Here is a 14,691-nt window from a genome sequence, read left to right as displayed (position 1 = left end):
TGCATGGTTGAAAAAGGTTGGATCTTTGAGCAAAAGACATGGCCAATAGCTTGATAATATGGTCTAGGGAAGGAATCAGAACATGCTAGAGGGAAATTAGAAAAAGTTGGCTAGAATCACTCTCATGTGTCGACTTGTGGAGTTGGGACTGTTGATAGTCAATGGGCACATGGGGGCACGTGGGGGGAGGGGTTTCCAATGATGGGATTTTAGAGGGTTATGGTTTAGAGGGTTCTATTTTTGGCTATTAACCTCGACATCCCGCAAAAGCAACTATTCTAATCGAGAGAATTTCTGCTGAGCTTGGCCGAGGATGTCAATTTTGGTCTGAATGCCCTTTCCATCGGGTTTGATTTCATTATATATAGAAGAAATTTACATAGTTGTTGCCTAATTTTCAGCACATTTTCAACACCTAAATGCTGCCACATTTTCAGCAGTATTTACAGCCTAATTTCCTGCTATATACAATCTAAATGTAAACTAAAATATTTCTACTAAATTATTTGCAGCCTAATTATCCTAAATTATCTTCGTAGCACCCCCCCTTAAATTGATGCTGGTAGATCAAGAAGCATCAATTTGTCAACCAAGAACTGATGCCAGTGCCGAGAAAGAGCTTTAGTGAATATGTTTGTAGTTTGATGTTCGGTGGAAATGTGAGGAAGAGTAATCAATTGTTTGTCAAAGGATTCACGTATGGAATGGCAATCGACTTTGATATGTTTCGTATGCTCATGGAAGACAGGATTAGCGGCGATCTGAATAGCACTGGTATTATCAGCATGAAGAGGAGTGGAATGAAGTTGAGAAAAACCACGTTCACCCAATAATCCATGAAGCCATGTGATCTCATAGCATGTGGAAGACATAGCACAATACTCAGATTCAGTGGAGGACTTGGAAACTCTATTTTGCTTCTTACTCTTCCAAGAAATGAGTGCATTGCCTAAGAACCTGCACCAGCCAGTAACAGAGTGACGAGTATCAGCACATTCGGCCCAATAAGCATCACTATAACCCACCAACTGTAAGGAAGATTCCTTAGGAAAGAACAACCGGCGTGTAGAGGTGCCCTTCAGATATTGGATAATGCAGCGGACAGTGGCTAAATGAAAATGTAAGGGAGCCTGCATTAATTGACTGACTTGCTGCACAACAAAAGAAATATCAGGATGAGTAATCGTTAAGTAGTTCAAACTCCCAACAAGCTGCCGATACAAGGATGGATCTAGTAGAAGCTCGCCTTCCTCCTGACAAAGTTTAAGATCCTCCAAGGGAGTAAGAATATAGTTACCCGATTGGAGACTAGCCAATCAAATCACTTCTTGCGTGTATTTGTGCTAATGCAACAACATACTAGTTGGAGTAAGTACCTCAAGGCCAAGAAAGTACTGCACGGAACGAAGATCTTTCATGTGAAAAGAGGCCTTGAGATGCTGTTGTAATTGCTTAATTAACTCAGTATCAGAGCTAGTAATCACAATGTCTTTAACATATACTAGAAGCAATACAAGTCCTCCAAAAGTCTTGCGAAGAAAAAGAGAGGAATCAAACTGACTCTGAGTAAAATGAAAAGCAAGCAGGGTAGAGCAAAATTTATCAAACCATGCATGTGGAGCCTGTTTCAGTCCATACAAGGATCGGCATAGCCGACAAACTTCTGAGGAAAGATGTAGCAAACATGCTGGGAGGTGGAGACATAGATTTCTTCCTTCAAATCCCTATTTAGAAAAGCATTCTTCACATCCATTTGTCGGAGAGATCACCCCTGTGACGCAACAAGTGCCAAGATAGTTCACATAGTAGTCATTTTGGCAATAGGTGCAAAGGTCTCTTCATAATCAATACCATACTTCTGTCGGTTCCCAAGAGCCACGAGACGGGCCTTATATCTGTCCAGTGACCCATCAAACCGAAACTTGACTGAGTACACCCATTTACAACCAACAGGTGCAAAGGTCTCTTCACAATCAAGACCATACTTCTGCCAGTTGCCAAGAGTCACGAGACGGGCCTTATATTTGTCTAGTGACCCATCAGACCGAAACTTGACTGAGTACACCCATTTACAACCAATAGGTTTGACACCAGAGGGACAAGTCACAAGATCCCAACTGTGATTATCTTGAAGAGCTTGGATTTCTTCTTGCAAGGCTTGCTGCCAACATGCTTGGGTGCTTGCTTGGGTATATGAGTGAGGAATAGAAACAGTGTCGAGAGTGGCAGTAAGCGAGGTATGAGGAAAACCATACGTATCCGGTGGATGTGTAACCCAGGTGGAGCGCTGAGGAACTGTAGAATCAGATGACGGATTAGTGTCTGGAAGGGCGTTGAAGAAGGTGGAGAACGTCGATGATACACCACACCTGGTTTAAATCGCTCAATAGAAGAAGACACATCATCAAAAGCGGGAAGAAGAGTAATAGAAGTATCAAAAATAACTTGAGACTGAAAGAAATATTGATTTTTGAAGAAAATCACATTCTGTGAGATCTGAAATTTGTTTGCATGAGCATCATAACAAACAAGTCCTTTCCGGGTAGGATTATATCCCATAAAGGCATACGTGACAGACTGGGCAAGAAGCTTGTGATGCTCAATAGGTGGTAGATACAAAACAAACACACCCAAAAGTAAATAATTGAAAAGAAGGAATCATAATTTAGAGTGGCAGTAGGCAAACGATTGATCAAATTGACAGCAGTAGATAAAGCTTCTACCCAAAACTTAGAAGGTACAGAAGAATCAATAAAAAAAGTACGAATGATATCTAAGAGATGATGATTCTAAAGCTCAGTGACTCCATTTTGTTGAGGGGTATAAGGACAAGAATGTTGGGAAATGATCCCCTTTTGCTAAAGAAAAGTCTGAAAAGATTGGGACATGTACTCCCCCCTTAAGTCGGAGCGTAAAATTTTGATGCAAGTACTGAATCGTGTCTCGCCAAACACAACAAATTTTTGAAAGATAGAAAACACGTCAGCTTTAGAGCGGATAAAATATATCGAAGTGAATGGACTATAATCATCAATAAACATCACAAAATAATGATACTAACCATGAGAAATAATAGGACTCACACCCCAAACATTAGTATACACAATCTCAAAGCAATTAGAAGCATGACTACCCTATGCAGGAAAAGGTAAAGTTTTACTTTTACCAAGATGACAAGTAGCACAATCAAAAGTTACAGGAGAAGAAGAAAAGGAATCTTTATTGCCCAAAAAACCATGTTTCATAAGATGAGCCAAAACAACAGAATTAGGATGACCCAATTTCTTATGCTAGATTTCATTATTATTGGCAGTAGCCGTACAAGCAAGAGAAACAACATTAGGAATAGAAAGCTGTAAAGGAAATAAACGACCCACTTTAGTCCCCTTCGCGATCACCGTCCTCGACACCTGATCCTGCACATGACAAGCACCACGAGAAAAATGAATATCACAGTTATAATCCAGGAGAGACAAAAACATCGCGAAATGAAGAGCCCAAATTACCAACAGCAGTAATTATAAGAGTACTGCCATCTGCAATCTGAATATTTTGCATGCCTCTATACTTACAAACAACATGGAGACTCGTCATATTACCAGTCATATGATTAGAAGTGCCCGAATCAACAATCCAAGAAGTTGAGTTAGTAGCCGTACCTTTCAGGCCTAAGGCTGTAAAAGCAGACACAATCATCTGTTGGACTATTGCTGGTGTGAGAACAGACGAATCAGAGCTTACAGTGGGTGGCGCAGAAGAAGAAGAAGAGGACTGAACAGCAGCCTGAAAAGCTTGGGATTGGCGATTTTGAGGCCGCACTCGACATTCTTTGATGATATGGCCTTCTTTCTTGTAGTAGTTACAAACTTTCTTAGGATAGTTGTGAGCAATACGACCAAACTCCTTGCAACTTAAACACTGCAACTTGTTCCTCCCTCTCCCTTGTGCTGCATATGCTACATTCACAGCATTAGAAAATACCTTCTCAAAAGTCATACCCATCTAAGTGGATAACCGTTGTTCTTCACGCAATAAATCTACCAAACAAATATCCTAAGAAGGAACCGGATTACGTATCAATAAACTGGCTCGAACAGGCTCAAATTCAAGTCGAAGTTTCATCAAAAACTGATCGTGTTGACTCTCAGCATGAACCGCTTGAAGAGTCGCAAGTGCCGTAGGGGAAATGTTAGCATGAACAATAGCAAAATACTCTTTCCAAAGATTAATAAAACTAGAATAAACTTGTTTAATAGATAAATTACCTTGATTGTAATTACTAATTTCCAACTCCAATTGAAACTTCCGAGCACTGTGATCTTGGTGGTAAATACGGTGGAGATAATCCCACATAGCCTGAGCTGTAGTAAAACAGCGAAGATTGGTCACAAGGTGAGACTCAATTGTCCCCAATAGCCAAGAGATCACCTTAGCATCCTTGACATCCCGTTGTGCAAATTCCTTTTCATCAGTGGGAACTTGAGTTGAACTATCAATATGATTTGATAATTCATCCCCTTTTAAGAACATTTTAAATTGGAATTCCCACGTAGGGAAATTCTTTCCAGTAAATTGAACAAGTCTTTTCAATAGACATGATGAAAGGCACAAAAAAAAAGAAAGCCCAAGCAGTCAACCAAATTAACGGCAAGCTTAACTCAAATCAGATCCAAATCCAAATAATAAGAGGTCCACGGACACAACCATATTACAAATGCCCAGCAGAAATAAAAAACTTAGATCAAACACGGAAGCCTATCTCAAAATACCTGCCCTGTTTGAAAAACGGCACAGCAGAGGAAGAAATACATCACCTTCGTCGATCACACCAGGAGAAGTTGAAGCTGCTGACCACCACAAAAACAGCTGACAGGCCACGAAAAGCAAGAAAGAACTTGCTGAAACCGAGATAATATTTTTGTTTGTTTTTAAAACAGCAATGAGAATCGCACCCAGTGATTAAGACCAAAACGACGGAATCAGAAGAGGGGCTCTGATACCATGTCGATTTTGGTCTGAAAGCCCTTTCCATTGGGTTTGCTTTCATTATATATAGAAGAAATTTACATAGTTGTTGCCTAATTTTCAGCACATTTTCAGCGCCTAAATGCTGCCAGATTTTCAGCATTATTTACAGTCTAATTTTCTGCTATATACAATCTAAATATAAACTAAAATATTTCAACTAAATTATTTACAACCTGATTATCCTAAATTATCTCCGTAACAGAGGAGGCCCTCCCCCAAGGTCCTCCAATTTATCAATATTTACTAGAATTATTTCAGACTCCACTAAAGAGAATCGATCCTATTGGCTCCCAAACTCTTCAGATACCTTCACTTTCTCTTCAGCTAGGGACAGTGTTAGAGAAGAAGCAGATTATGTCAGTTGCGCTCTCCTCATTTGCAGCAAGAACTTCATTACAAAACAAGCATTCATAGCATGGCTGGTTATGTAAAATAGGCTAAGAACATTAGACAAGCTTTTCTCTTGGGGCCTAATTACTGAAGTTGATTTCAAATTTTGTGGTTTATACCATGAACCATATATCACCTCTTCTTGCAACATAAATTATCAAATTTTCTCTACTGCTGCCAGCTCCTCTAAACTCAAGTGAGTTACTGCAGATTGGAAGGAGAACCTGAAGAGACTCTCACTCTATGGAATTGCTCCTAAAGAAGAGCTAAGAAAAATTGCATGGGTTGCTATTGTCTACTATACTTGGAAAGCAAGGAATAGCCAGTTACATGAAAACATCCAATGCCATCCACAGATCATAGCCAAGAAAGTTTTCTTATTGTGAAGCATTGAAGACAGTATGTTCTGACCCAAAAAGCTAAGGGTTTTGTTTGAGAGCTTGTAAATTCTAATTTTTGCCTCTTGCATTTCTTAATGCAAGTCATATTGTATTTATCTCCTCATCGAATAAAGCTGAAGCTTATGTTTTCCAAAGAAAAAAAAAACAAAAAGTTTAAATAGATGATTTGAAGAGAGGGTTCTTAACAATGAAGTTTAATCAGGGGTAATTTAGTTTTTTTGGTTTTGTTTAGGAACTGATTTTTTTTACTTTTTCCCTTGCTATAAAGATTTATTTTTGTTTTTTTCACAAATTTGCAGCCGCTGAAATTGATTTTTGCTGCTACAAATTTTTTTTTTTTTTTTACTGTTGAATAATTGGGTAAAATGGAAGATCTAAACTCAGTGATTGGTCTCTCCCTCTATTTATAATATATGGTAAGTAAAATAGGAATGGCCATAATACCTTACTAACTTACACTTATTACAAACCAAACTCTAGCAATATTAATAATAATGCTAAATGACTAAATAACCATTAACACTCGCACTCAGGCTGGAGCATATATATCTTATGCTCCTAGCTTGTTACAAATGAATTTCACACGAGCACCTCCCAAGGCTTTAGTGAACAAATTAGCAGGTTGAATTCGGACTTCATGTGAGTGGTTGTAATGAGCTTCTGTACAAGTTTCTCTTAAATAAAATGGCAATCAACTTCAATGTGCTTTGTCCACTCATGGAAGGTAGGGTTGGAGGCAATATGGATAACAACTCAATTATCACACATCAACTCCATAGGTTGAGAATGTGGAAAACCTAGTTCTTTCAACATGTTCTTCAGTCAAACAAGCTCACATGTAGTGTGCGCCATAGCTATGTATTTTGACTCAGCACTCGACCTAGTCACAACAGTTTATTTCTTACTTTTCCAAGACACCAAATTATCACTGACAAAGATACAATACTCAGTTGTGGATCTTTGGTCGGAAGGTGACCCGTCCTAATCTTTATCTAGATCTTTGTGCAGCATAGTGACTTGTTCACGGGAAATCGAGAAAATGAGTTACAACACTTGTTGCCAAGGATATATCTGGTCGGGTGGCTGTGAGATAATTCAATTTTCCAACAAGTCTCTATACTGACATAGGTTGGGCAACAAATCACCCATATCTGCCACTAACTTACTATTGGGATCCATGGGTGTATCAACATGTTTGTATCCCAACAACCTTGTCTCATCTAAAATATCAAAAACATACTTTCTTTGTGACAATACAGTTCCCATACGAGATCTTGATATTTCTATACCTAAGAAGAACTTCAATGGTCCCAAGTCCTTGGTATGAAATTTACTCTGTAGGAAAAGCTTTAGGTCCCAGATGCCTTGATCATCATCACCACTTATACAATGTCATCCACATACACAATAAGCAAAATCATGCCAGATGGAGTATGGCGATAAAAAACAAGGTGATCTATTGCACATCGATAAAGGCCAAACTCAAGTACTAAAAGGGTAGCTTGGTGGACAAAGCTCTCGCGTATGCGGGGATCAGGGAAGGGGCGGACCACAATGGGTCTATAGTACGCAGCCTTACCTTGGAGATTGTTTTAATCCATACAATGATTTCTTAAGTCGACATACTGAGCCTGACTCCCCCTGAGCAACAAACTCAGGTGGTTGCTTCACATACACCTCCTCATGAAGATCACCATGTAGGAAAGCATTCTTCGCGTGTAACTGGTGTAGAGGCTAATGACAAGTGGTGGCTAAAGAAATGAACAAATTTATTGAGCCAAGTTTAGCAACTAGAGAGAATGTGTCTGAATAATTAAAACCATACACCTTAGTATACCCCTTAGCAACAAGGCGGGCCTTCAAACGTGCCACAAAACCATTAGGATTGACTTTTACAGTGTACATCCAACGAAAACCAACCACAAACTTATTAGGAGGAAGAGGTAACAAATCCCAAGTATCATTATCATGTAGTGCACGCCTATTTTCAACCATTGCTGTCCTCCACCCATAATGGGATAGTGCCTTAGAAATAGATTTTGGAACAGCAACAGAAGACAGGGTACTAACAAAATTATAATAAGAGGGTGACAAGAAATCATAACAAACAAAACTAGAGATCGGATGTTAGGTACAAGTGCGTTTACCTTTTCGAATAGCTATAGGAGGATCAACATCATGGGAACGAGGGAACTAGAGGCATAGTAGTTGAATGTGGAGTTGGCAATTCCCCCTTGAGTTTTTGTGTGTATACCTCCAAATTGGGATGATCCAAGCGACGAGAAGGACTCAAATTGGATGAAGATGTAGGAGGATTGGGTATAGATACTTGGTTTGGATCTAGAAGGAAAGTCAGAGGAAGAGACTCATTAAGGTCAACAGTACTCAAGGAATCAAAGTAGTATGGTGTAGACTCAAAGAAGGTGACATCAATAAAGACAAAAAAATGATGTAAAGAAGGGCTATAACATCGATATCCTTTTTGAGTGTAGGAATTGCCTAAAATGATACGTTTGATAGCACGAGGATCCAACTTATTCATTCCTGGAGTTAACTGATTGACAAAGGACACACAACCGAATATATGGGGAGGAAGGGAGAATGAAAGAGCCTTATGGAAGATAACTGAATATGGGATTTTACTGCCAAGGACAGAGGATGGCATTATATTGACGAGGGAGCACGCTGTGAGCACAACATCACTCCAAAAAACTTTGGGGAAATTCATTTTATACAATAGGGCACGAGTGGCTTCAAGAATATGTCTGTTTTTCTGCTCTGCAACCCCATTTTGTTGTGGAGTGTGGGCACAAGAGGTTGATGGATCATACTAGAGCTAGTCATATAAGTATTGAATTGGGTACTGAAGCACTCCTTAGCATTATCACTGTGAAGTATCCTGACTGGCATATCAAATTGAGTCCTTATTTGAGAACAAAAGGCACAAAAGATATCAAACAACTCGGAATAATCTTTCATTAAATATAACCAAGTCATCCTAGAGTAGTCATCAACAAATGTAACAAAGTACCGAAACCCCAACTTTGATGTGACATGACTAGGACCTTAAATATCGGAATGGACTAGCATGAAAGGACTAACCACTATTTTGTCTACCCGGGAAGAGAACGGAACACAATGATGCTTGCCCAATTGACAAGACTCACACTCAAGATCAGACCCAAAACTCAATGTAGGAACTAGTTGTTTCAACTTGTCCAAGGATGGATGACCAAGGCGACGATGGATTTGAAGTGGTGTAGCTGCGACTGTGCAGGTAGTGGGTGGAGAAGGCGACCCAAAGTAGTAAAGTCCATGAGCCTCATGTCTTGTATCAATTGTCTTTCGCGTCTTCAAATCCTGAATATCCATAGAATCATGAAAGAATGTGACAAAACAATTTAGTGGCTTTGTAAGCTTAGTAATTGACATAAGATTGAAAGGAGATTTAGGAATGTGTAAAGCAAAAGAAAGATAGATGGAAGGAGTAGGATTTACTGTTCCTATCCCCTTAACAGCAATATTGGACCTATCAACAAGGGTAACTTGAGGTAGATTTTTTAGGATACTAGAGATTAGAAAAGAAAGTTGATTGCTCCTGTTATATGGTTAGTGGCAGCAGAATTGGTAATACAAGGACTAGTAGGAAGGATACCAGATGATATACAGATATAAGATTACCTTTCTAGGCAAAAGATGCAATGTGAGAAGATGCTTGTTGAGATGACAATTATTGAAGAAACCTTGAATGCCCCTCTGATATAGTCACAGTACGCGGTTCACTCAAACAAGTGATTAACGAAGGAACCATACTTTTGGGCTTTGCAAACTCCATCAATAATAATGCTAAATGACTAAATAACCATTAACAGTTACTATTTAGTGTTCTTTTAATGTTAGATTTGGATTTATGTGCCTTTTTCACAGCTATTCAGGTGTTATTTTTTGTGCTAGTTTTAATCTTTTTTGTTGTTTTGTGTATCAATTTGCAATGCCTTGAGTGCTTCCTCTAACCCCTCTTTCCATAGTCTCAATCTCCCCCTTAAAAATCTCCAATGGAGAGAATACATGTAACTGTAAGAGCGAGACCACTCTTGCTGGAGGATGCCAAGACCAGCCCTTGGAGAATCTCTGGCAACTCCATTTCCATCACCAATCACTCCTCCAAGTTTGAATTTGGTACTTCTATCACTCTCTCTACTGCACTCGCTTGCTTGGGCTCACCGATGCTCTTTGTAATTTTTCATTTTCTGATTTCTGCAGATCAAATCTTCAGAGAAGATTGTAAGACCATTGAGGTCTATCAAGCGCGGACTAAAGACATAGTTGCCGCTGCAGTTCGTGGATTCAATGGTACCCCCTCATATTTATTTCTGTATATATATTTGTTTAAGTGGCTATATGTTAGCATTTTGGAAGTGCTTTTATAGCTTTTGAAAGCAAATATTGGTTCGGTTTTTGCTCTTAAAAGCTTGGAATGAATTTTTTAATGTGCTAACATATGGGTACAGTTTAAAAAATTTCCATTTCTTCCTTTTCACTAGAAATAATATCAGCTACAAGCTTTGGTCTCTCTCTCTGCCTGTTCTCTTGTAGGCACTGTTTTTGCTTACGGACAAACTAATAGTGGAAAAACATATACGATGCGGGGATCGGCTATTGAACCAGGAGTCATTCCTCTTGCCGTCCATGATTTATTTGACACTATACATGAGGTTGTCTTACCGCATTCGCAGTTTATAGTTTGCAACCTTCTTTTACTTTCCTCTATTTGTTTCTTTATACATGCATCTTTGTGAGCCTTTGAGATCTGATTTAACAGTTGCACTTGTACTTTTTGATAGAGGAAACAAAATGTAGATGTTACTAAGGGTGAGAAAAGAAATTAAATTCTAAAATAAACCAAGAGAAGATAGACACTTGTAAGTTGAGGGGCCTAAAGCACATATCGACTATTGTTTTTTAGTATAATCCATAATATATGACACATTGATAGCTGGAGTTACTGAACTTTTATGTACTTTATATTCTATTATGATTTTTGATAAGACTAGATGAATGTGCTACCTTTGAGGTGTTGTTTACTTGGCCATCTTGCTAAATGCTGCTGAATGGTGTCACTGCTGCAGAGATAAAACAGTTCTTGGACAGCTAGCACTTTCTTGACCTAATTTGAGTTGTCAATTATCAACCTGAAACTTGCAGAGACAAAATGAATAGCATGCCTTGGTGATTGATGAGGTTTTTGTCATTATGCCACTTGGGCAATGGGCATCCCATTTTCGCTGCCTGCCCTCACTAACACCTCTTGCCTCAGAACTTAGGTAGACAGTGAGTGGTCCTGTTAGTTGAGGAGGTGACTTGATTATGTCACTTCAAATGTTTACGTATTGTTATTTTTCTGGAATTGTTTTGTTACTCTTACTTGCTATATTTGGAGAAGGAAAATTAGAGAATTTGGTGGTTCGATCTGAATGTCTGATCAGCATGGTTAATCATTTGTGCCTTGAGTGTTGAATTCAGCTTAGGAAGCTGCCTGGTGGCCTTAATGTACCAAGACTTATATCCGTATGTTATTCCATATGCTGACTGCATCAACGATTGTAGTAACTTTGTTCGTTGTTATTCTTGGGAGCAGTGTTTATGCATAATCTTCTGTGTTAATGTGTTAGTGTTTATGTATATTTTTGTATGTTTAGTGTTCACTTTTTTTTCTTATATTTTACTATTTTAGGATGCGGACCGAGAGTTTCTTTTGCGTATGTCCTACATGGAGATTTATAATGAGGAAATAAATGATTTGTTGGCTCCTGAGCACAGGAAACTGCAGATCCATGAAAGCATTGAGGTAATTCATTTTTTACCTGGTCTGACCGGGTTTGCAAGTATGATATGTTTTGTTTAATGAATACCTACTGTCAACATTGCAGCGGGGAATATATGTTGCTGGTTTGCGAGAAGAAATCGTTGCCTCTCCTGAGCATGTCCTTCACCTTATGGAGTTTGGAGAATGTAAATTTTTTTATGTTTCTTCTTGTTCTTGTTGTTCTTCATTTGAGGTTGTATTCAAGAATATTTATTTTCTCTTCTCCTTAAGTGCCTCTAAGGTACACTTCTCTATGTTTGTACATCTAAAATGGCATGTAAATATTTCTAGATTCGGTTCTATATTTAACTTACAATTATTCTGAGGAGAAGGGCTGTGTGGATAGGTTTTCAATGGGAAAAAAAGAAATGGGATGATGAGTTGGTGAGGTTGGTAGCAAGTTTAGGTTTGATTTTGGTTTTCCATTGGATGGATTTTGAGAAAAAGCGTGGTTGTGACTTGGACTTTCAGACTGTGTAGAAGATGCCTCCTTTCTGTACAGTCTCCTACAAACAATTGGAAGGGATTTGCATTTTTGAAGATAGAGGAATTACTAGGCAATAGAGTAGTAATCAGATTCAGGGGCAGATGTTTCATTTCAAGGAGGATGATATTCTGCTTACTTTTGTCTTTGCAAAAAAGCAGGTCAGTGATAAGGATATTGATTGTCAAGATCTCATGGATAAGATGGGCACCTGGTTGTTTGCACCTACAGGGCAAGAAGTTAGGTTTGATGGTGGGAAGAGTAAGATGAAAAAGGTCAAATAGACTTACCTAATTTAAAGTGCTTTATACATTATGATGGGAAAGTTGGAGAAGGAATTTTCTCAATTAGTTGCCTCAGATTTCTAGTTTTCTCCATTTTATTTTTGTTTCCTTCTTAGTTCTGAGGACTTCTTGTCCTCCTTTAGCTTGTACTTCCTTCCTCTTTCTTAATAAACTTTCCTTTGCTATAAAAATGTTCTATAAGTAATTTTCAGTTATTTTTGAACTCCTGATCTTCCTTCCATTTCTAAACTCCACTGTTATCTCTTATTAAAAGTATTACTAAATTCCTATTCATTCTTGTTGCCTTCCCCCTCCTGTGCACTCACTCATTCACTGGTTTGATGCCTATTTGCTGTTCTATCATTACATATATGATATATCACCATGTCCTTTTGGTTTGAGCTCGGGGCAGGATGGTTCCATTTCTTTTTTTGTTGTTGATTTCATATGTCATCAAATGATAGGGAGATAGTAGAGCTATCCTCTTTGTTAGTCTTGTTGAATAACTGGTTTTTTTCTTTAGAGGAGGATGGTTGGTCTTGGTCTTTGGATCCTTCAGGGGTTTACTCTTACAAATCTTTTTGTGATTTTCTGAATAGGTCTATTGACCTTTTCCTCTCTATAGATCCATTTGGAAGGTGAAAGTACCCTTTAATATCAAGGCTTTTATCTGGTTGGTTATGCTTGATAGAATTAATACCAATAACTTGCTGCAGGTTAGGAGACCTGTGAAGGCTCTATCTCTAGGTGTCTGTTTTCTTTGTTTTAATTGTTTAGAATCTGCTTCGCATTTGTTCATTCATTTTGATTTTGCTTGGAGGGCATGGAATAAGCTATTTGGTATTTTAGGCGAATGTTGGGTGAGTTCAGAGGCAGTGGAGGATTTTTTGGAGGTTTCTTTTGTTGGTTTTGGCAGGAAAAGAAAGGGCAGTGCTCTGGAAATGAGCTTTTTTTTTTGCAGTCGTTTGGGGGTTGTGGATGGAGCATAATATGTGTATTTTTCTAGGGAAAAAGTCGTATGATTTGCGGCTTTGGGAAAAGATGCATTATTTGGCTTCTCTTAGGTGTGTGGAGCAGGGGAATTTTGAGGGGGTGAGCTTTTCTGATATTCAGGTTTGCTTTATGTGTTGGGGTGTTAGTTCTTGTTGGTTTTTTCTCTTGTTTTTTAGTTTTCAGGTTGTTTCTTTGTGTTTTTTATCTGGATTTTCCAGACTATGTTAAGGAGATGTCTTATTCTCCTTGCTGTATATTCTTACTCTATTAATGAAATTCTTCTTTTGCTATAAAAATATATATATGATATATCAGGCCAAAAAGTATTTGTTTTATATTCAGTTCCCATTTTATATTTTACAGCCCATCGGCGTATTGGAGAGACAAATATGAACATACACAGCAGCAGATCTCACACTATTTTCCGCATGGTAGACTTATTATTTCTTCCACTATTCTGAATCTTATGGATCTATGAGTCCATCTTCCTCACAATTTTAGTTGCATAGATAATTGAGAGTCGGGATAAGACTGAAGATGAAGATATTGACAATTCTTGTGATGCTGTTCGTGTATCTGTACTGGTACGTGATAACTAAAACTAGGTTTTATCATTTTGTTTTAGTTTTGGATTGTTAATTTCTGTCTAAATTGCATTTGGCATAATGATGCTTTTGTTTGCTTCTACCTAATTATTATGGTGTTGCTTACTGTTTGTAGAACTTAGTTGACCTTGCTGGTTCAGAGCGTGCTGCAAAGACTGGTGCAGAAGGTGTTCGCCTGAAGGAGGGTTCCCACATTAATAAAAGCTTGATGACCCTTGGAACTGTAATTAAGAAATTGAGTGAAGGAGCTGAGAGCCAAGGGTAGGTTTTGCTATTGCTGAAGAAAACACCTTTATGAGTTTGCTCTCTTTATGTAATAACAGAAATAACTCAGTACCTGATGCAGGGGCCATGTTCCCTATCGCGACAGCAAACTCACCCGCATTTTGCAACCTGCACTGGGTGGAAATGCAAATACTGCCATTATATGCAATATTACGCTTGCACAGGTAGCGCCTCACAAGCTTTGTAAACCTGCGAAACCTATCAAGTGGTTTGTCTTGTGCAAGGTCTTAAATTTCAATTTGGCTCAAATTTTTAATCTTCAAATGTACAGAAATTTCATATTCAGTGTCGATTTCGTTTTAATTTTAAAAAATGATGGAAATTAATACTAAAGCATGGAATTCTTTTATGCTGC

At 38.4% G+C, this 14,691-nt stretch overlaps 2 protein-coding genes across 3 annotated transcripts in view; one reads left to right on the top strand and one right to left on the bottom strand.

Moving 5' to 3' along the window:
* Positions 1-4,053: 4,053 nt before the first annotated feature.
* LOC131167448 (uncharacterized) lies at positions 4,054-4,530 on the bottom strand. The gene has a single exon (XM_058126253.1). It carries the CDS (start codon positions 4,528-4,530, stop codon positions 4,054-4,056), a length of 477 nt encoding a protein of 158 aa, XP_057982236.1.
* Positions 4,531-9,874: 5,344 nt separating this feature from the next.
* LOC131168108 (kinesin-like protein KIN-7O) overlaps positions 9,875-14,691 on the top strand; it is a 113,719-nt gene continuing 108,902 nt past the window's right edge. Inside the window, exons 1-9 of one of the 2 annotated variants that reach the window (XM_058127317.1) lie at positions 9,875-9,998; positions 10,083-10,172; positions 10,416-10,534; positions 11,554-11,667; positions 11,750-11,831; positions 13,810-13,877; positions 13,956-14,030; positions 14,167-14,312; positions 14,398-14,500. In XM_058127317.1, the coding sequence (XP_057983300.1) occupies positions 9,875-9,998; positions 10,083-10,172; positions 10,416-10,534; positions 11,554-11,667; positions 11,750-11,831; positions 13,810-13,877; positions 13,956-14,030; positions 14,167-14,312; positions 14,398-14,500 (921 nt within the window). Of the gene's footprint in view, positions 10,173-10,415; positions 10,535-11,553; positions 11,668-11,749; positions 11,832-13,809; positions 13,878-13,955; positions 14,031-14,166; positions 14,313-14,397; positions 14,501-14,691 lie in introns of both variants that reach the window. The other variant, XM_058127316.1, reaches the window with a different exon arrangement.

Source organism: Malania oleifera, chromosome 11 (assembly GCF_029873635.1).
Source record: "Malania oleifera isolate guangnan ecotype guangnan chromosome 11, ASM2987363v1, whole genome shotgun sequence".
NCBI classification, from domain to species: Eukaryota; Viridiplantae; Streptophyta; class Magnoliopsida; order Santalales; family Ximeniaceae; genus Malania; species Malania oleifera.
This window is presented reverse-complemented; position numbering and strand designations above follow the sequence as displayed.

Bases quoted from the DNA above. Each gene is read 5' to 3' on its own strand.
- LOC131167448 (XM_058126253.1), bottom strand. From the start codon at position 4,530: ATGTTCTTAAAAGGGGATGAATTATCAAATCATATTGATAGTTCAACT.